General features: G+C 46.9%; 1 protein-coding gene and 1 pseudogene across 4 annotated transcripts in view; one reads left to right on the forward strand and one right to left on the reverse strand.

The window, feature by feature from the left end:
* The window catches only part of CYTH3 (cytohesin 3), an 89,854-nt gene extending 67,050 nt beyond the window's left edge, over positions 1-22,804 (reverse strand). For all 4 annotated transcript variants that reach the window (XR_012376314.1, XM_073886379.1, XM_073886378.1 and 1 more), the window contains exon 1: positions 22,673-22,804. Coding sequence is in view for 3 of the 4 variants with exons in the window: in XM_073886379.1 (XP_073742480.1) it covers positions 22,673-22,715 (43 nt within the window). In the remaining variant the exon portion in view is untranslated. The remainder of the gene's footprint in view (positions 1-22,672) is intronic.
* LOC112816933 (pancreatic progenitor cell differentiation and proliferation factor pseudogene) lies at positions 1,004-1,769 on the forward strand (annotated as a pseudogene).
* Positions 22,805-22,810: the final 6 nt, after the last annotated feature.

The raw sequence follows: 22,810 nt of genomic DNA on the forward strand, positions 1-22,810 counted from the left end.
GCGGGGGGGGGGGGGGGGAAAGGGCAAGCTCAAATGGCCTTCCAACAATAAAGAGTCAGGGCTCAATGAAGTCCAAAGGCAGGGCGAGCTCCCACCAAAGGCAACGTGCTGATCCGACGTCTCTGTACCGTCAGAAAACATCGTTCTGTTGCCCTCACACATTAACACCACTAAGCGTGATGGTTTCATTTCTGGTTACAACCATTCACATCCGAACTCTATGCCTTGGCTCCACAGCCTTCCGGCAATGTTGCAGGAGAGCCTAAAACCATCCTGCAGTTTCCTTCTTTGTAAGTACGCTTCCCCTCTTCTGTTTGTAGGTCACTATATTCTTGAAATTTAAAAATGGCACCAGCAAACACTTGCCCTTTTCCCCTCATTTCACCTAATGCAAAATGATGAGCCTGTTCACCACACAGATACAGCTGGTGTCCTTTTCCAGCTCAGAGAGACGTTTTTCCATTGTCTCTCTGACTACTGTTTCTATGATTTGTTTTCAGTAGCTTCTTCAGGAGCAATGCTTACTTAGATGACAGCACTAACTTAACCTTCTACAGTGTAAACGTTGCTCTTTGTGGATCCTAATGGGAGTTGTTTTTTTTTTTTTTTAAAGATTTTATTTATTTGACAAAGAGACACAGTGAGAGAGGGAACACAAGCAGGGGGAGTGGGAGAGGGAGAAGCGGGCTTCCCGCCGAGCAGGGAGCCCGATGCAGGGCTCGATCCCAGGACCCTGGGATCATGACCTGAGCCGAAGGCAGACACCCAACGACTGAGCCACCCAGGCGCCCCCCTAATGGGAGTTTTAAAATTCTGCAAATGGGGTGCCTAGGTGGCTCAGTCAGTTAAGCATCTGACTCTCGATTTCAGCTCAGGTCCTGATCTCAGGATCAGGAGATCGAGCCCCGCATCAGGTTCCACGCTGAGCGTGGAGTCTGCTTGAGATTCTGTCTCTCCCTCTGTCCCTTGCCCCCACACTCTATCCCTATATAAATAAAATTTGTTTTAAAAAATAAAAATAGGCTTCGGTCTCGGAGCGGCCTTCGGCAGTCTCTTCTGCAAATGGGCTCCATGGCCTAGTGTCCCCGTCCCTGCCATGTGTGATCGTGTGCCGAGGCCCGCGAGGGGTTGTCGCCGAGGTTCCCACCAGCCTGCAAGCGACAGCATGGCAGCCATCCCCTCCAGGGGCTCGCTCTTGGCCACCCACGACTATTTCCGGCACCGCCTGGGCTCCACTTCCAGTAACAGCTCCTGCGGAAGTGCGGAGTATGCTGGGGAAGCCATCCCTCACCACCCGGGTCTCCCCAAGGCCGACCCGGGTCACTGGTGGGCAAGCTTCTTCTTCCGGAAGTCCACTCTCCTGTTCATGGCTACGGTGTTGGAGTCTCCAGAACGCTCGGAATCTCCCCAGGCCTCCCCCGGCATGATCACATGCGACTTGGCTCTGGAAGCCATGAGGAAGCAGCCTGGTGGCCAGCCTGGCAAAGCCAACACAGGGCCGCCATCCTGAGTGGCCACTGCCAGGCTTCAGGAGGCGCTAGGCTCATCAGAGCCCCTCCCCTCCCCTTCTCTCCCTTCCCCACAGACTAGGCAGGCTGCCGCAAGCAGAAACAATTGGGTTCTTTTATATCAAAATAGCAAAACACCCAAAAGGAAGTTGAGAGGATCCCACTCTTTACTCTCCAGGCCACATGCAAGCCTTCCTCACACCCTGGAACCGTGTGCCTTGCACCAAGTGGAAAAAAAACTCCAAGCAGCCAGTAAAAAAAAAAAAAAAAAAAAAAAGATAAATAAAAATAAAACACTTTCCATACATTTAAAATAAAGTAAAAATAAAATTTCCATGAGTGCATTTAGTACCATTACAGTTTCTTCCTCTCCACTCATGCATCTTGCTTCATCTGCCTCCCAACCAGCTAGTTTTCGGTTTGGTCAGCTGCCTTATCTCATGTGTCAATCACTGATGTCAGAGTCTGTCTTGAGTTGTTTTTTTTTTTTTTTTTAAAGATTTTATTTATTTATTTGAGAGAGAGAGAGAATGAGAGATAGAAAGCACGGGAGGGAAGAGGGTCAGAGGGAGAAGCAGACTCCCCGCCTAGCAGGGAGTCCCACATCCAGCCCGATGTGGGACTGGATCCAGGGACTCCAGGATCATGACCTGAGCCGAAGGCAGCAGCTTAACCAACTGAGCCACCCAGGCGCCCCGAGTCTGTCTTGAGTTTTATCAAAAACTGCACAAAGGAGATTCGACCTGAAATTTACTCTAGTTTCTGTAATTAACCTTTCTCAAAATTATATTTTCCTCTGCCTCAAAAATTATATTCCTGCCCCCCCCCCCATACCACACCACTTATTTTATTTTGGCGATGGGTTGTTTGGGTTTTTTTTTTCTTTTTTTAAACAATGATACCCAGGCCCAATTTCCCCCCAGAACAGGATGGCTGGTTCTCCACAGGACGCTGTTGAGTTTGGTGGTTTGTCCAGCTCTAAGCTTGTAAGGGAGAGGGCTGAGACATTATAAATGCATTACCATTCGTGGTGGGAACTTCATCTCTGCAAGTCTGCTTATCTGTGAGGCAACCGGTTGGTTCTGGAATCTCATTTCTGTACAAGATTCTCCGTCTGGCAAGGCTTCTGCTCCAGACAGATGGGGTGCTGCCCACTGCGCCAGGGAGGATGGCTGCAGAGCCAGGGAGAAGCCCTGCCGAATCCGAGCACGTGCAGGCCACACGTGTCCTCAGGCCGCCCAGTTCTGCTGCCCCCAGATCCTGTTGCTGCTGCAGCGGAGCAAACCCACCCCCGCTCCCTGCGGCCACCTGGCACCAGCAGGCCTTACCCACCCCCTGCTCCCTGAAACCCACTGAGCCCACAGCAGGTCCTCTTCCTTAACATTGCTCACCACCCTGCCCTCAGGAGATGGTGATGAGTCAGTCCCATTCAGTGTTCCCAGATTTCTTCAGCTCCCGTCACCTGCACCGGGACCGCGATTGGCGGGAGGAGCAGAGGGAGGAGCCCTGGGGCTCCAGCCGCATTTTCCCTGCAGGCCTCCGACAATCCCATGTCACTGTTCTATTTCAGGATTCCCGTTCTTCAGTGGTCAGCCGTTCTTTCTATAAAAAATGTTGCATTAAAGTTTTCTCCCTCACGTTGAGTTTTTTTTTTTTTTTTCTGTCTGGAGGTTCTTGTGGTCTGTGCATGTTTAAAAATGTGATGTAGCTGGTTGTATGGCTTCCTCTAGTGCGGCAGAAGGTTCCTTTTCTCACTAGATTCCTTCCTGAACAGGAAAGGCCATTATGTTCTCTATCCCATGAACAAAGCCTGGCCAATGGCAGGCTTCACTCCAGGATGAGAAATCAGCGAAATCGCCTGTAGACTGAAAAGCCTCCGTAAGACAGAAGGAAAAAAAGCTTTACTTGGGGTGCAGGCACACACCCGGGGAGCCCCAATTCTCCCCAGAGACCACCATCTCTGTAAAGAAATATTCACCTGAGGGTAAAATGCTATCAACCGCCTGCTTCCAAAGAAGGGAGAGGAGGCCAGTGGGAGAGAACACTGGGGCACAGCAGCCCCCACGGGCCCCACAAGTGCGAATTCCCCGCATCTGCAGCGCGGTCCACCCTCACCCACCCTCGGAGCCGCCGTCCCAAGCAGAGCCCACCCCGCTGACTCCACACCCTCATTCTGCCCTGTCTGCAGACAGGCTTCCAATTCCTCGTTTCTTCTCTTAAGTCTATCCAACTCTCCTCTACTGACGGTCACCTCCCAATGTCCGCTGGCATCCCCCATGACTTCCTGTCCTATTGTCTGCTGGGCTTTCAGGGGGCATGGGGGACTGAGGACAGTGTGCTCTCCTATGTCCACGACTGGGGTCACTACTGGCAAAGCCTCACCGAACCCAAGAAGTAGATCCTTCAGGCTTCTGTTAACAGTTTTCAGTACAGCTCCCTGAGAAATTCAGTTTCTTGAACCTACAGACTGATCTTCGGAGGGTAAAAATTGTCTGCAGAGCAACGGTTCTGCTTTGGAAGCAACCACGCGCAATTATAAACTCAGGGCTTAGCACACAAAGATGCAGATCGGCCCTTCTACAAATAATAAGGTTGAAAATCAACTTAAATCTTCTCAGTGGGAAGAGAACACATGCACACCTAAAAACCCTCAAGACGACATTCAAGCCACAGATTCGACCACGTGACAGGTAAGCACCATCTCTCCAACCACTCCCAACAGGAAAACAGATCCAAGTCTCAGGGTCACTCACAAGGCAGTACAGGTACTTTATCCTGAAACATGTTATAACATGGACAGACCTGGAAAACGGAATCAAGCTACAACATGGATGAACCTACTAAGTGAAAGAAGCCAGACACAAAAAGCCACACACTATACGATTCCATTTACATGGTATGTTCGGAGCAGGCACATCCACAGACACACAAAGTAGATTCCTGGTTGCCAGGGGCCCAGGAAAATGACTGCTAATGGGGGACAGGGTTTCCTTCTGAGGTGATAAAAATGTTCTATGGGTGCCAGGCTGGCTCAGTCAGTAGAGCATATGACTCTTGATCTCAGGGTTGTGAGTTCAAGTCCCATGCTGGGTTGGAGATTACTTAAAAATCTTGAAAAATTCTGGGGCACCTGGGTGGCTCAGACGGTTAAGCCTCCGACTCTTGGTTCGGCTCAGGTCATGATCTCAGGGTCCTGGGATCGAGCCCCTCTCCCTCGCCCTCTGCTCCTCCCCATCCTTGGGTGGGTGGGGGTGTGTGCACACACACTCGCGCACACTCTCTCTCAAATAAATCTTTTTTTAAAAAAGTTCTAAAATTAGGTAGTGGTGGCGGCTGTACAACCTTGTGAATATACTAAACCTTGACACTTTAAAAGGGTGACTACTATGTTAGGTGAATCACAGTTCAATTTTTAACAAAAGATTAGGTACTTTATCACCAAATCAGGTCCCAAGGGTCACGATCCCTGACTCCTGTAATACCTCTGTTGGATCAAACATTACTTCAAGAACGTAAGGGCCTCTGATACTATGCAGAGCAGCAAATGAAATCATTTCTAAATCTAAGAAGCTACCAGGCTACTCTCAAAAAACCAAAAAAAAAAAAAAAACACACAAACAAAACAAAACAAAACAACCCTTTGAGTAAAAATGGAGGAGGAGAGAGAGGAGCAGTGTAGGAAGCTTCTTGAATGGTTACCAAAAAATGTGTCTTTCAGTGGGAGGAAAAAAGAGTAATTTGTGAGAACCCAGGAGACTGAGCCCACCTAGTGTAAAATAGGCAAGGATTCCTAAAAATGTGGTTCATGCTGGTACTGATAGAGCAACGACTTGAGGGAGAGAACAAAGTTTTCTTAAATTGGTTCAGTAGTCCTTGCTGATTACATCCACTCAAGTGGCACTGGTTTATTTTTTCCTACAAAGTTTCAGCAGCCTTAGGACACTGAACAATATTTTTGTGCTGAATAATAAATCAGTTTATTGTGGATGCCCAGAACCACAGAAATGTAAAAGAGACAGTCTAAAAATAGAGCATGACATTTCAAGGAAACCTGTTCACAAAAATTGAATCTCAAAAGAACAAGTCGGAGGACTGCTACAGGGCTGCCCGATTTCTTCACAGGCAGCCCTGGTCTCAAATAGCCCCCAAACAGGATGTCTGGCTACAATTAGAAGCAATCTAAGAAATCTGACCTCCTTTGCATAAAAAAAGAAAAACAAAATGTTGGAGACACACAAGTATGTGAAAATCACTGGTCTTATGATAATTACATTTATCACAAAAGCTATTTTGAAACATATAATCCACCTTCAGCAACAGGGTGATGATATGTACTTGGTCCTCACAGGACAGAGCTGATCAAAGATGCAAAGCTGTTAGAGTAATGACATCAAGGTAGACCTGCAAATTTGAAATTTAATGTGACCAAACTGCTGATTCTGCACTTACCTGCTCTCTGGTAAATGCACACATAGGAGACGACTGAAGGGACCTAAGGAGGGAGACCTAGGCTCCCGTCTAGGGACTACTACCACCTCTCCACCAGCCAGAGTGGTATTGTGATGAGTCCCTGTCCCGCGTGACACGAGGGGGGCGGGAGGGAGGGTTTGGTCTGTGGGTTCTCACAGCTCCTGTTTTCTGCCTCCCACTGAAAACAAGACTCAGTCCCGAATATATATTCTCTGGTTACACGGTTGTATACGTAATATGATTAAGAGGGAAGAATTAAAACGCCTACTGGACTAGTCACAAACAAAATGAGTACTTCAGGGTGGAATCCAAACCAGCCGTCTGAAAGGGAGACTCCTAGATCCTGTCGCGGGTTCTTGAATACTTTTATAGAGTGTCACTTTCTTTCCCACCCTGCCCTTTTCCTTTACTGAATTTTCATACAATGAGTTTGCTATGACCATCACCGGATATACTAACAACAAAAAAAAAGTTACAGCTGGATCCTGTATTGGTCTCAGCTGCAGCTAAAGTTAAAAATGTTTAAGGCCTATAGGAAAAGGGGGGGGAGGGAGGGAGGTGGGAGGGGGAGGGAGGGAGGAGGGAGGGGGAGGGAAGGGGGATGAAGAGGGAGGGAGAGGGAGGAAGGAGGGGGGACTCATTCCTAAGAGATTTCAGGTTTGTTCTTCATCCAAGGACCTGGCAGCAAAACCTGCTCTTTTGTATTATGTAAATAAAGTTTGTCTTACTAAATTTTCCAATTCTGAAACTTGTTTCTTTATAAAGCCATGGCCACATATTAAAATAAAATTCTTAATCACCTCCATATGAGGGTAGGTCTAACAAAGCACTGTGTATGTTTCTTCCAAGTTCACCCACGCACATATTCCATTGATATCTGAGCCACTTAGTAACTACTTTTGGTTACGGGTCTAATCCACATTTACCAAAGAACAAGAAAAATGAATGTGACTTTGACCTTGAATCGAATAGACGATTTTAACATATTTATAATTTCAAGAAATGATATTCAAGAAACCAAAGCACCTCTCTCTTCTGTTTACACATGTAACCTAGATTATAGGATATAGGATACAAATGATATGAGGCAATCGGTCTGGACACTTCAAACAAAGTCACCATCACCCCCCAAAAGACAATTGTTTTAAAGAGGAGACATAACTAAATACAAGGTGTAAACCCTGACTGGAGCCTAGATAAAAACAGATAAAGACATTTGGGGGAAAGCAGAATTGGGTCTGTGGACGGGTATCACAGAATTACTGTTCGTCTTCTTCAGCATGGCAGGGCCGTGGTTATGGGGAGAATGTCCTTAGCAGATGAATGCTGACTATTTATAGGGATAAAGTGTTATGACATATGTAACTTTTTTTTTTTTTGAAAGATTTTATTTATTTGACAGAAAGAGACACAGCAAGAGAGGGAACACAAGCAGGGGGAGTAGGAGAGGGAGAAGCAGGCTTCCCGCTGAGCAGGGAGCCCGATGTGGGGCTCGATCACAGGACCCTGGGATCATGACCTGAGCCGAAGGCAGACACTTAACCGACTGAGCCACCCAGGCGCCCCTGACGTATGTAACTTAACTTTCAAATGATCTGCACCCCACCCGCCAAAAAAAATTACAGTTTATATGTGTGTAGAGATAAAGCAAATGTGGCAACATTTTAGCAACTGGTGAATTAAGGTGACATATGGGTATTCTTTCAACTTTGCGGTAGGTTTGAAAATTTTCGAAATACAAAGCTGAGGGAGGAAAGATAGAATCATTGTATTGGCAATTATCAGTTATTCCTAAACCTGAATACAGCAGCCCCTGCAGTTCCATCCGCTTAGTACATCAAGGTGGGCAAGGGGCTTCCCATGTCGATGACCACGTTCTAAAGGCCTGCTAATTGCTTGGGATTTCTGACAGATTCTTCACTCAATAATTCCACTTGGGTTTTTTCAGGTCAGTTTTACATACCGGAAGAGGGAAGCTTAAGGAGATTATGCACACAAGCTCATGGCTGGAAGGACTGGAGCTGCATATATTTACTTTAAAAATATGTCAACAACAATCAGTTCTACCAGTTAAACAAACTTAAGTGTACACAGAGACACAAGTTCCCAGAATCAAGCATTTTACATTACAGCTGTTTTCTGCCCTGAATATCCTTCAGTGGCTGAGCTGACATAGCAAACAGAAATTCTGCAATCTTAATTCCCTTAATTAATGAGACCACAAGGGGAAGGGGGCCCTCCAGTCCCACAGGACTGAGATTATCTGGGAAGGAATGGCTACATGATTCATCCCAACAGAGTCAGCCACAAAGAGGTATGGCTGGGAACAAGGAAGGCTTGCCCAGCACAGCCAAGATCCTACGGCTCCAGACTCTGAGAAATGGAAAGTAACGGTCTCTGGATGGAGGGAGGGAGGGACGGATATTAGCAAAAAAAAAAAAAGTTTCAGTAAAACATGCAGAAATAGGGCGCCTGGGTGGCGACTGCCTTCGGCTCAGGTCATTATCCTGGAGTCCCGGGATCGAGTCCTGCATCGGGCTCCCGGCTCAGCAGGGAGTCTGCTTCTCCCTCTGACCCTACCCCCTCTCATGTGCTCTCTCTCATTCTCGTTCTCTCAAATAAAATCTTAAAAAAAAAAAAAAAGAGAGAGAAAAGAAAAACATGCAGAAATAGTCTTGTATAATTAAGGGTTTATGGGGCGCCTGGGTGGCTCAGATGGTTAAGCGTCTGCCTTCGGCTCAGGTCATGATCCCAGGGTCTTGGGATCGAGTCCCACATCAGGCTCCTGGCTCAGCGGGGAGCCTGCTTCTCCCTCTCCCCCTGCTCATGCTATCTCTGTGTCTCAAATGAATAAATAAAATCTTAAAAAAAAAAAATTAAGGGTTTATACTAAAAGCCAGATTCCCCTCTTGAGCATTTGGGGAAGAGGTTCAGGTTAGTATTACCACCCAGGCTTGGCCATTAATCTCTTGAACCAGTGAAAGTCATTAACTTAACTCTTTAAGGAAAAAGGCTCTCCTGTCAAATCTGTTCCTCAAATTCCCAGTCAACAATCGATGTTTCTTGGGGCACCTGGGTGGCTCAGTTGGTTAAGTGACTGCCTTCAGCTCAGGTCATGATCCCGGAGTCCTGGAATCGAGTCCCGCATCGGGCTCCCGGCTCGGCGGGGAGCCTGCTTCTCCCTCTGACCCTTTCCCCTCTCGTGCTGTTTCTCTCTCAAATAAATAAATAAAATCTTAAAAAAAAAAAAAAAAACAATCGATGTTTCTTAATTGCAAAAACTGTGAAGATAAAACCATGGAAGCCAAGCTAATATGATTGGTGAACTCCTAAGATGGTGTCCCCGAGGGGACACGCCGGCCACAGGCTCAGCCATGACTCCAGGACTCAGAACTCCCAGGCAAGCCTGACCACATCTGCAGGTAGCTGGAAGGACTAGCGTAGCAGGCTTCAACCTCAAGAGTGAAACTGATTTTCACCCTACCCCAAACCTTCACAGATAAAATGGAAGAGGGAGATAAAGTTTCTAATGCAGAAGCAGCCTGGACACTTCTGCAATAGACAGTCTTTAACATCTTGACATGCAGGATAGTCTGTTCTTTGCCAGGATCTTCATACTTGATGGGAAAGACAAAAAGAGAAGGCTCCAGGCTCCTCTTCCGCAGCATGAAAAAGAGGGAGGAAGTCCTGGGAGGTAGGAGACACTTTAATCCTGAAACCTAATGTCTAAGCACTAACAGCAGCAGAACCCAGGGGAAGTAGCTCAGCTTATGTTCTTTCCAGATTAAAAAAAAAAATTAGTCATGTTCTGCATGTCCAGCGAAATTACTGGGCATCTGCGAGGCAGAACCACCACAGGGGTGCCGAGCAAGCGTGGGAGACACACGCACTGGGCTGCTTCTGTCCACCAAGGAGGAGGGTCTGTGGAGGAAGAGTCAGAGCCCCTGGAGACTGATGCGACCACAGGAAGGAGGGGAGAAGGCATCTGACTTTCTTTTGGAAAAATAAAAATGCCCCGGTAACCATTTGACTAGTATACAGCTTGGCCCACTATTTTAAACGAAAATGCGAATTTAGAAACATGTTACTTTGGGATGCACAACAGACGCTCTGCAAGTCCCGAGAACATGCCACATTTTGGAAGAACACTTATCCAATATTAAGATTCCTTCTGCATGGGCAATGAAAGACACCATTTTATTCTCAGGATGCTCTGCGCTCTCAGAAGTGCGGTCATATACTGGGAAAGTCTGCAACCACTTGTCCCTCCCACACTTGGGAAATACAGCCTCACCGTGTGACAGGCCAAATGCTTCAAAGTCACTAAAATCCTCCAATTTTCCCATACTCTAACACAAACAAAAATGAATTCATTTGTCTGTCTCAATTGAAAAAAATTTTAATTTAATTACTAAAACTTGGAAAAGGACATTCTTGATCATTTGATTTCCTCTCTGCTAAGAACTAAAAAGGAAGTCCTGTCTTCTAACAGAATAGTAAATGGCCAATGTCTGCCACTTTTGATTGCTGCGTGTTTCAAAATGTTCGTGTTAAAATAAATGTAATCATAAGGAACTGCCAAATGAAACTACGAACGGATTTGTAAGCATATGAAAATATATTTTGTCTTATTAAAGCATTCATCTCAAAAAGAAAATATAACCTCGCTCAGTCCTTAAAGTGATCAATACATATGCTTGATGAATACCCATGGAAGAATGACGGAACGAGATCCTGGCTGAGCGGATGACATGATGGACCTGCCTCTGCTACAGCAAGGGTCTGGCAAGATGCCTGCGCTCCTTACAGAACATCTCTCAACCATGTAAACAAGAAGGGCATTTATCGTCCCTCGTGACAGGAAGTGTGGACACAGGGAGGCTCCGGGTGGGTGACATTCAGCAACGCAACCACATCCTCAAGGATCCAGCTGGTCGTCCTCCACATACGGATGGATATGAGGGACATCACAAATGTAAGTTGGCCACCCGACCAGGCCAACAAAGCCCATCCAAAGACAAGGAACTGTTTTTTATTTTTCTAAGAACAAAGAAACCTTTCCAAGAAGACCCCCCGCACACCGCCCTTCACAGCTCACTGGCCAGACTTGGGTGACACTCTCCTCCTCTGATCAATCAATGATAAAGAAAACGGGATTTCCTTCCCTGGCTTATACCTTCTAAGATTCATTCTCTAGTGGTGATAAACTCCCCTTCCCTAGGAGTAGATACCTGAACAGATCAGGGTTCTTTACAGGGAAGAAAGGGAGGATGGATCTGCGAAGGGGACCGACAGTGCCCCAGAGTCAAGTATGCCCATACCCACAGCCACCAACTGGACAGCAGCGGGCAACACAGAAATGGGCTGTTTGATCATTCCTTCCCCTGCCCCTCAAAAATATCTAGATCTTATTTTATGGCTTAAAATCCAGGGCTGCTATTGAAAAGTTACATTTTATAGAAAGGAAAGAAATATTTAATAATTTTTTAAAAAATCTATCAACCACCCTAACTCTTAAATCAATTATAGAAAACAGCTAAATAGTTACTGCTTTAATGAACCCTCCTATTATCAAATTGTGGTTTTAAGGAACCTCGAGAATGTAAAATAATAAATGCAACCCAGATGTTCACTAAAAAATGAAAACAAGACTGTTTTTACTTCATAGCAACCAGTAGGTCAACCCATTTCCTCCTTCAGAGAATTCTCAGAGGACCACAAACTCCACTCGAAGACCATGTGTTTCATATGTATCTGTCCACAGAAAAAGGAAACTCTGCTGTCCAAAATAAACGGAGAATATTATATGTTCCCATGAAAGTGAATTAGAAAATTGCAGTAAGGCTGGGTTTACACGCTGCCAAACATCTGGATGAAAACTGGAAAAAATCACTAATTACCTAGATATTGGGAAATACTTTTCAATCATCAAAATGTCCAGTTTTATAGCCAACTTCTGTTTTTATTTATTAATTACAGAAATAAGTTTTTCAAAAAGAAGAGTACAGTATTAAAAATAACCCTGAGAATTAAAGATGGAACTTATTTTCCACTATTTGAACAGTGCTCCTGGTGACTTACTGAAGACTAAGTCAGCTCAAAGAGTAAATTTGCTCTGTGAAAGCAAATTACCAAATCTTCTTAGACAACTAAACTGACTCAGGTGAGTCTAATATTTACGTAATAGTCTATTTATCCAAAATAAATGCTTGCAGAATTGTCTCCAGCCACATTATAAAACCCTGCAGAATCGGATGTCTATTCTATCGTGTCAGTTGGGGAGCTGACTACAAGATGTTGGTAAGTTTAACTTCAAAAATCAGGATGGAGAGCCATGTATCTTCTACTCTCATTTAAGTGATTTACTCTTCTCCCACAGCTCCAAAAGTGATTCTATTTTAAGCAGCTTTTTGGCTACTTTGACAAAACCTATCTTTTTCACGTCACACGTTTCAATGGTCCCACCTCGCTGCAAACTGATACACCTGCTTCCTAAAGGATCTGCCAGTAACTTTTTTTAAAACTAATCTGTCTCTCCTAAAGTTATTCACACTAAAAGCGTGACCGTGCCAACAGCAACACTGTGCTAACTCACCTGGTATGAATTACTGTTGGCCCTCTATCAAAATGATTTACCTAACAAACGTTTCAAGGCAAAACACACGCCTTTCCCCACCCCTCCCCCTGCCGAGCCCCACCCCAGCAGCCTTCCCGCCATTCTCATCATGGGGGCAAACTTCCACCCACGGGCATGGGGCAGGGTTTTCCTAAAGCAAGCAAACATCGTTCCAGGTCCCTCCTCAGCCTGCTCCCTACCTTTCCCCCAATCCAGTAGACACTTTCCTAGCCTCATTTCAGTGCAATCTCAAGAGCATCCAGTGCAGCTGACCACCCTCTCTTCTGAAAACAGGGCTCCTCCCTTAACTTCTGCACGAACCCCACAACCTCCGAGGAGTCCTGGACATCACGGGCTACCCTTTCCCGGTCTCCTTTACTGGGCTGTCCCCAGCCCCGGGACCCCCCCCCCCCCCGACTCTCTCCCCTACCTGATCTCACTCATCCAGAACCATGAACTTCCCAACGCTTATCGCCCACCCAGTCAGCTCTCTACGCCTTCGACTCCTCCAGCTGCCTGCCTTCCTACCATCCCCACCAGGATGTCTCACTCACTGGTCCAATTCTAAACACCAAAACTGAACTCCTGAGATGATGCTTCCAGTAAAAGCTGACTAGTTTGTGACGGACCAACCCATCTGCCAAGAACAATGAAAAGAGCTGAACAAATTACAAGAAACAACTGTGTGAAGGTATCAGGGAGCTACCAATACAGGGCGGGCTCAGGAGGCCAGGATCCCAGAGGCAAGTGCAGAGAGGTGAGCCTACCTTGAGACATTTGCCAATTCACTGCAGAAACCGAGAGGCCAAAAAGCTAAGCAGAAACAAGTGGTAGAGAATCTGAGTAGGCTAGCAGAGCCTCCAGCAGTCTTCGGGGACCAGGGGAGAGTTCAGGGGCTGCCAGATAGAAGGAGCCTAGTAAACATCCCAGACCTTCAGCTGGGACCACCAGAGAGCTACCCCAGGAGGGGACAAACCAGAAGCAGACCAATGCTCACAACTCCAAAGTGGTGTTTCCCCAACCTTTACTACCTGCCAGAAGCCTCCCTTGAGAAGAATTGCCCGAGTCTCAAATTATCTCTACAATTTTCCATACTCATTGTCTACAGGTTAATTAACAGGTATGTCTAGAGTCAGGACCCCATGACTGAAAACCAAGGGTAGAACAGACAACAGAATACACTCACAAGCTATCCAAATATTGACATTATCAGACATGGACTTTATAATAACCAAGATTAATAGAACAAGGAAATTAGTTTACAAGATGAAAAGTTTCAGCAGAAAATTGGAATCTAAGAAAAGATTCAAAGCTGAAGAAGGCAGTAACTGAAATTCAGAACTCAAGAGATGGGTCCATTGCAGGGTCAAAGACAAAGAAAGGATGAGTTTACCGCAATATGGGTCAGAAGGAAATATTCAGAGGGAAGCATGGACAGATAATGAGGATGAAGAACGCACAGTAGAGTCTGAGACACAGGACATGCATGATGACAAGGTGGAGTCCCAGAAGGAGAGCCAGGGAATGCAGCCAAAGGAGCAAATGAAGAGATAATGAGCAGCAATTCTCCAAACCTAATGTGAGATTAAGTCTTGTCACGGCACCACCAAAAAGCAGAACCACCACTGCCAATCCCGACAAAGGCAGATTCAAGGAAAACCACATCTGGACACATCACGGTAACAGCTGAAAAGGAAAGGCAAGAAGAATCTTAAAAGCGGCCAAAGCCCGGGGGCAGCGGACGACGACAACATTACCTTCCAAAGAAGACGACACAAACAGCGGACTTCTCAACAGACTCAATGGAAGCCATAGGCAATGAAATGACGGGTCAAAACACTGGAAGAAATTAACTCGATAATCTATAGCCATACACCCGGTGAAACTATCCTTCAAAAGTGAGGGCAAAGTAATGACATTTTTGACCAAAAAAAAAAAAAAAATCCTCCAAATGGCTTTCTCCTAGCCCCGCCTCCCCAGGCTTCTGGTTCTCAGGCAGCATCACCACCTTGTCACCCAAGCTGAACCTGGAAGTCCTGATTCCTGCACCTCTAGCCTCCCAGCTGTCGGCACATCCATCTGATTCTCCAAAACGCACCTCCGTCACTGGTGAAGCCACACATCGTTCCTTACTTGGAAGACAGGCCAACGTTTGGGAGTCTGATGAGTGCCCAGAGTTGAGGAGCATGCTCCCAATGAGAAAACAATCTGTCGGCAGGTACGGAAACCAAAAGCCTGCCCACGCCCGTACGTGCAATTCCTCTAGAAAAACTCCCCCAAGTCTGCAAAAGCAGACAAGCCGAGGAGTTCACCCAGGTATATAACAACAATGTAAAGTCCACATCAAAGTCCAACACGGGACAAGATAAATAATAAAACGTGATAGCAGTTCCATGAAATAAATAGGGTCTACCTATGGTAATGTGGATAATCTCAAATGCAACCTGCAGAACACACCAGACAGTATGATGCCATTTTTATAATTTTAAACAAACCAAGAAGGCTCTTTACCTTGTTTGTAGGCACACATAGCTATGCTTAAGTCTAAAAACCGTTCCACAGACCCGAGCAAATTCATATGTGCCCTTAGGAAATACACAAGGGAGGGGAGTAGGACCAGGAATCAGTCAACAAGTGACCCCAACTTTGACATTTGTTAACAAATATTCCCTGGAGGCCTACTAGGAGCTGTGTTCCAGGTCTTGGAGTACGGTCATGGGTAAAGGCAGACAATATTCCCGCTTTCATGGAACTTACCGTCTAAGAGAGAAGAGACAATGTACAGATATGGAATAGGTACAGGGTGTAAGTGTTAGGAGGCAGGGTGACATTGGGGGGGCTGTTTTAGACGGGCTGAAGAAAGCAGACCCGCGGACAGAAAGCTGGATGAAGCCAGCAAGCACGCGGCGGACAGACACTCGGGGTCCGCCGGGCACGTTCACGGAAGAGCAAGGAGACCAGCGTGGTAGCGAAGGTGGGAGGAAACGTCAGAGAGACAGCGGGGGATGAGAGCAGGGCCAAGGACAGCCCCCAGGCAAGAATGGTTTTCACGTTTTTAAAGGGTTATTTAAAAAAAAATAAATAAGAAACATCTGTGACGGGATGTGGCCTACAAAGCCAAAACTACTTACTACCTGGCCCGCTTACAGAGAAAGCTCGCAGCCCCGTGTACTAGAGCGCAGGGAATCTGCCCTGATGGGCCCTGGGGGCCACGGTCCGGTCTGTAGAGCGTTCTAGGCTGAGGACAGTGCAGACTCAGAGAGGGCAACAGGATCTGCTCTGAAGGGATCGCTGACAAGGACAGGAGGGAAAGCATCAGAAGGTTAAGACAAAAGAAGCGAAAGACACACCAAAATTTTCACCAGAGCAACAATGTTGCCATATGCAGAGATGCAGATTTACCCGTAAAGCTTGATTTTTTTTTTTTTTTTACAAAAGACCTAAAACAATGTCACAAAATATTAGCAGCTATTCTATTAACTGAGCAATGGGAAAATGAGTGTGTCTTTGTTTTCTGTGTCTTTATATAGATCTGTCATATATATATCTTTCCTGTCACTGCTGCCCCGGCTGCCCAATCCCCCATGCTCTTGAGAGTCTCACGTGACCACCTGCAATGCTCCCACTCCCGCAGTGGGGTCCCCAAGTCCTCCCTCCCCTCCTGCGATCCATCCTACACTCAGTGGCCAGGAACACTCTTCTTAGAAGGGCAGAGGGTACAATGCTGAAGAATGTGGCCTCTGGAGCCAGAATACCTGGACTCGAATCCCTGCCCCACCCCCTCACCAGCTGTGACATGTGACGCAAGTCGCTCAGCTTCATCTGCAAATGGTGACAAAGTTACATGTCTGAGAGGGTAACTACCAACAGTAAGTTAAGATACATAAAGCACACAGTACAGGACCCCAAGCACAGAGAACATTACATAAACACTAGCTAAAAGTACTGAAACATAAGTCATATGTCATTGCCCTGTTTAAAATCCTTCGTTGGCTTCGCGTGCTTAGAACAAAATGTGAATTCCTTACCTACTGAAGCTGCTCCTTCCAGCCCGCTGCTTGTCCCACTCTCCCTTTAGGCTGCACCTGACAGAGAACTTCCTCCCCAAAGGCTTCCCCAGGCTACAGGCTTCCCCTGCCTCTCTCCCACTCCCCCTCAAACCCAGACGATTTCCTTTAACACAGCATAATCTGCAATTATTTTATGTGTCTGTTTACCTTTCCTGTCCGTCTCCCATCTAAACAAAAGCTCTGGGAATTCAGGAAATTCATATGCCTTATTCACCACTATTCACCCTTGTGCAAAGCACAGGACCTGGCAATTGGTAGGGGCGTTATATTTGTTGCATCCATGTTTGAGAATATGCTCTAAGCATACTCTACAACACCTATTGTGTCACTTTTTTAAAAAAGATTTATTTATGAGAAGGGGGAGAGAATCCTGAAGCAGACTCCCCTCAGAGCCCCGGGCGGAGGTAGATCCCAGGATCCTGAGATCATGACCAGAGCAGAAACCCAGAGTCAGCCAACCAACTGACCAAGCCACCCAGATGCCCCTAAACATGGACTGAAAATATAGGTAACTTATTTTATAACTTTCTACATTTAAATAAAAAACGCTCTCAGGACGCCTGCATGGCTCAGTTGGTTAAGCATCTGACACTTGTTTTCGGCTCAGGTCATGATCTCAGGGTTGTGAGATCCAGCCCCAGTCAGGCTCATTGCGGGGCGTGGAGCCTGCTTAAGATTCTTTCTTCCTCTCCCAAGAAACAAACAAACACACAAACAAAAAACCAACAACAAAAAACAATTCTCAAAAAGGGTATTTTCTTACCAGTGTACTATTTTTCTATGAAACTGTTTTCCAGTTTGGAAAGAAGTGGGAATAAACCTTTTTGGATTTCAAAAAAAGAAAAAGGCACAGAGCAACCGCTCCTTTGCACTTAAATTCCCCACATCCTCAGTTCCCACCACCCTCCCCAAACAGGTGAATGTAATTCCTGGCTTCTTATTTAGCCTTCCAGAGAACTTTCACACAAACACAGGCACTTCCTTTAAAAAAAAAAAAAAAAAAAGATGGGGGGGCGCCTGGGTAACTCAGTTGTTAAGCGTCTGCCTTCGGCTCAGGTCATGATCCCAGGGTCCTGGGATTGAGCCCCACGTCGGGCTCCCTGCTCAGCGGGAAGCCTGCTTCTCCCTCTCCCCCTCCCTCTGCTTGTGTTCCCTCTCCCGCTGTGTCTCTCTCTGTCAAATAAATAAAATCTTTAAAAAATAAAAAATGGGGGCGCCTGGGTGGTCCAGTCGTTAAGCATCTGCCTTCGGCTCAGGTCATGATCCCAGGGTCCTGGGATCGAGCCCCACATCGGGCTCCCTGCTCAGCGGGAAGCCTGCTTCTCCCTCTCCCACTCCCCCTGTTTGTATTCCTTCTCTCGCTGTGTCTCTATTAAATAAATAAAAATATATATATATAAAATAAAAGAAAGGGTAGCATACAATGTACATTTTCCTACACTTTACCTTTGTAACTTAGTAAGATATTTTGGAGATCTTTCTACATCAATTCATAAGTGCAGGGGCACCCGGGTGGCTCTGTTGGGTAAGCATCTGACTCTTGATTTTGGCTCAGGTCATGATCTCAGGGTCCTGAGATCAAGCTCCGCAGGCTCCCGCATCAGGCTCTGTGCTAGGCTAGGTATGGAGCCTGCTTAAGATTCTCTCGCTCCCTCTGCCACTTCTACCACTCCCCCGCATGCTTTCTCGAGTGGGCGCATACTGTCTCCCCCATCTCTAAAAAAAAATAAAAATAAATCATAAAGTGCTTGTTCCTTCCTTTCTACAACTTCATTCACCATCTGGGTATAAGATTCATCTGATGAGGCTCCTGCAGGTGGACACTCGGGTTATTTCTCATCTTTTACTATCACAAACAATGCAGTGAATCATCGTGGACCTATAGTATCTCCGACATGCACAAATACACCTGCAGATTAAATTCCTAAAGCCGTTACCACCGGCTCAAAGGATTTACACGCTCGCAATTGTTTACAAAGCTGCCACGGCCCAGGGCCATGGTATCCATCGGGATCCACCCAGAGAAACAGAAGGCCCTCTAAGGAGCTAAAATGGAAGCAATCTGATACAAGGAGTTGGTTGCACACATGTTGGAAAAGCTGGGAAGTCAAACAGGCAGTGGCAAGACAACCCAGAGACCGGCAAGAGCAAGAAGCTACTACCATCTCTAAGGTGGAGGGCCAAATGGCGGCGGTATTTCCAAGGCTCAGGGGGCTCCATCAACGGACAGGAGCTGGAGCCACAAGGAGACAAGGCAACTGCCAGGGATGGTCTGAGGGAAAACAAGAGGAGAAGAGAACCCGATTTCCCCTTCCTCCAGTCACAATCTCCCCCACCCCCACCAGCGGCTCCCATCGGCCAAACCTAGCCCCAGGACAGCTGACCCAAAGGTCTGGGAAATGTTGCCTGCAGGGGTGAGTCCCTTGGCCGGCAGGGGAAGGGCAAGCAATGGAGCTGAGCCAACAGGATATAGGCTGGCGCTGAAACGAATTTACCCTCCTATCACCAACATGATGGTTTCAAATGTGGGGGTGGGGGGGGGTCCCTGCTTGCCTCAAAGGTGAAAGGTGGGCTCTCAACCTGGTCTTAATTTGTATTTATTTCATTAGGAGTAAAGCAGAGCACCTTTTCACGTGAAGCACACGCTTAATCCTCATCTACACTGACTGGGGGCAGGGAGGGGAAAACCAGTAAAGTTATTCACTTCATCTGCCACAGATGGTCCATTCGGGAACATCAATCAGGCAGATTCCCAAACTGAGCATTAAGATGGTGGCAATGAGCCAAACTAGCCAGTCACCTGCCAAGTAGAGACAAATCCCAAGAACTGTTCTAGAAAAACTGAGTGGCAACAAAGCCCCAAAGGAATTAAAAATACCTTAACTACACTCTGCACACATCATAAGTAACAATGTGTTCTTGTAATCTTGTACCCCCTCCCCCCGCTCCTCCTTAGAACTGCCTTCCTACCATTCACATCACCATCCTCTCCCCTTATCTTGCACTGAAAGAACAAATAATACCCTGGACAAAAATTTAAATTATAAAAATAGCAAGTCAGAATCATTTTTGAAGTCTTTTAACCCTGCTCACACATTAGCAAAAAAGAGCTCTTCAATGATCTTCCGCGCCTGTCTACCCTTTGAATAGATTTACCCTATCTTGTAAACAAGCTGCGGCTGACTTCCCCATGTACAGTTCAAAGTTCTATCCTATACTCTAAAAATACACACAAAAAAGTTTTTTACTGTTGGCTGGCAAATGACTGGCAACTGAAATTATTCTTTCAAAGGGCTGAACTTTATTTTTTTTTTTAAAGATTTTATTTATTTATTTGACAGACAGAGCGAGAGAGCACAAGCAAGGGGAGCAGTAGCAGAGGGAGAAGCAGGCTTCCCAGGGAGCAAGGAGCCTGATGCGGGGCTCGATCCCACCTGAGCCGAAGGCAGACGCTTAACCGTCTGAGCCACCTAGGCGCCCTTGAACTTTATTTTTTTTAAATGCGAATTTTAAAAGCAAAGGATTTTCTTTTAAAAAATCTAAATCGCAGTAATAACTGTAAAGAACTTTAAAGAGGGGGGCGCCTGGGTGGCTCAGTTGGTTAAGCGGCTGCCTTCGGCTCAGGTCATGATCCTGGAGCCCCGGGATCGAGTCCCGCATCGGGCTCCCTGCTCGGTGGGGAGTCTGCTTCTCCCTCTGACCTTCCCCCCCTCATGTATTCTCTCTCAAATAAATAAACAAAATCTTAAAAAAAAAAAAAAAGAACTTTAAAGAGGTATGTTAACTTCAAGACCTCCAAAAAGTTAAATATAAGCACATCAAGTGTATACAATAATCACTATATAATGACTCTGATTTCAAAACTCTAAGGCTCTCATTTATCCAAAAATATACTTATTCTAAGATTGCCAAATTTATTTTGAAGTGTCTTCTACAATACAAGGAAGATAATAAACCTTATCGATAAAAGTTAAAAGTTGTTTTCCAGCACCTACCATGCTGCCGGGCATTTTAGTAGGCAAATAACTGCTCATTGTTGATTGTTCTAGTCAGAAGATTAAAAACAATCACACCCCTTTTCCAATACAGGGTACTTTGTTTTATATATGGTTTTTTTAAATTCAAATTTGAAAGTAATACACATCATACCAGAAACTTGGAAAATATACAAAGAAAACAAAATATCCATATCACCAGTTTTTACATTGTTTCGACCATGATACATAAAGCAACTGCTTGTTTTTAATGGTTGTAACTTTTTATCAATAAACTTCCCATAATTTAGCTCACCTTTCTCCTATTAGGCATTGCTATTTCCAATTTTCTACCATTACAAATAGTGTAATGCACATCTTCTGGCACGAGATTTTTTTTTTTCTAAATCTCTCTCGTGGGAATACAGTCTTGAAATTAAGAGCCCAAAGAAAGTTTTAAGACTTTTGATACTTAATAACATCCTTTGTTATAGTTCTCAAGATCTATAAACTGCTGGGCCACATTGACTTCCTTTTCTAATCTTTATATCTGCTTTTACCTTCAGGCAGGCTACGTTTCTGTATTGAGTCAGAAACACCTTCCAAACAAAATCGCCAACCCAGCAATGTCAAAGGTTTAAATATTATGGTTGTTTACTTTTTGAGAAGGAAAAACTGCCACATGCCTGTTGTTACCCAAATCGCAACAGGCAGGAAGCAGGGTATCTACGGAGAATCCACTGCTTAGAGTCTTCAGACAGCCAGGCTGGCTGTAGGAGGGCTTGCAACTGGGCTCCTTCTCTCCACAGCACTTTCTTTCATAAACAACACACCCACTCGGTGCCACAGTGCTACCCCTAGCTTTAACTGTGAGAACTGAATTCGCCAAATGCCACGGTGCGTGCCAACTTCCCACCATCGCAGCCGCATCGCTTCTTGGGGCACAAACATCCCCCCCTGGGCAGCACTTTACAGTCTAGAAGGCACCTTGATTAACCACTTCAACCTGAAAGCGCTCGATACTGCGGATTCTTACAGGCAGCTGCTCCAGCAGCCTGTAATTAAGATTTTTTTTCCCCCAAAAAACGCTCCCTCATTATACCAGGGGTTCTGAAGATTCGGTCTGTCAGCAGAAAGGAGATCTACAGCAAAAGTAGAGAAAACCTCAACTTCGGGTGTCCCTATAAGAGAGGGGTATTAACCCTCCGCTTTCCAAGGCAACGACCCCCTCCATACACACGCGTAATGCTGCTGTAGAGACATAATTCGCAGCATGACACAACAGTAATTTGCATGCCACTAAGTAATCTACAACAAATGCAAATCTTCCTGCAAGGGGTAACTGAACGTCAGGCAGGCAGCCCGGTTTTCTGGTCTCACCTCAGCGCGGGCTGCCCCTCCCGACTCCGACCCTCGGCTGCTCGGACTTATTTTTTTGGCTTACCCTGTAACGTTCCCTATTTCATAAAATGCGTGTGCTCTGGCTGCCCCCTCCTCGTGGAAGCCTCCCCACTGACTGGCCACTTCTGACCTAAAGCCCGAAACACTGGAACGGTTTTCAACCCTGTCGCCCCACCCGACCCTCTTGGACCCGGAGGATCCCCAATTGGAAACTTTCCCCTCCCCATTTCCCGGGGATACCCCCCTTCCCACCACCTGAGAAAAGACGCCGAGGGGGGTCAGCCTCCTGCGGTCGGGCTCCGGAGGGCGTGGACGCCCTTGGCGACGAGAGGCAGGGAAGGTCGCCCCCAAGGTCCCCCGCCCCGGCAGGGCGACCCCCGAGCCCTGCTCCGGGTCCCCAGGCCTCCCCGGCCTCAGGCGACCCCGGCCTCGCCCCGGACCGCCGCTCCGGCTCGGCGGCGACCCCGTCGGCCCCCACCCCTGGGCCCCCGGCCGGTGCGGGTCGCCGGCAGGCACCGCCGCTGCCCGGACCCCCGACCCCGGGCCCCGGTCCGGCCGCCCCGCTCCCGTCCGGCGCGCCCGCGACCCCCGCCCCAGGCCGCCAGCCGGGCGGGCCACACCTCCGACACTCACCGCCGCCGCCCTCGCCGCCACCGCCGCCGCCGTCTTCGTCCATGTCGAGGCCGCTCCCGCTGCCGGCGAGCCCGGGACCGCGGGCGGTGGGCGCCGCGGGTGCGGAGCGCGCGGGCGGCCGGGCGGCTCCAGCAGCGC

This window comes from Callorhinus ursinus, unplaced genomic scaffold, assembly GCF_003265705.2.
Source record: "Callorhinus ursinus isolate GAN/ISIS: 27379988/994484 unplaced genomic scaffold, GSC_fseal_2.0 scaffold70, whole genome shotgun sequence".
Classification (NCBI taxonomy): domain Eukaryota; kingdom Metazoa; phylum Chordata; class Mammalia; order Carnivora; family Otariidae; genus Callorhinus; species Callorhinus ursinus.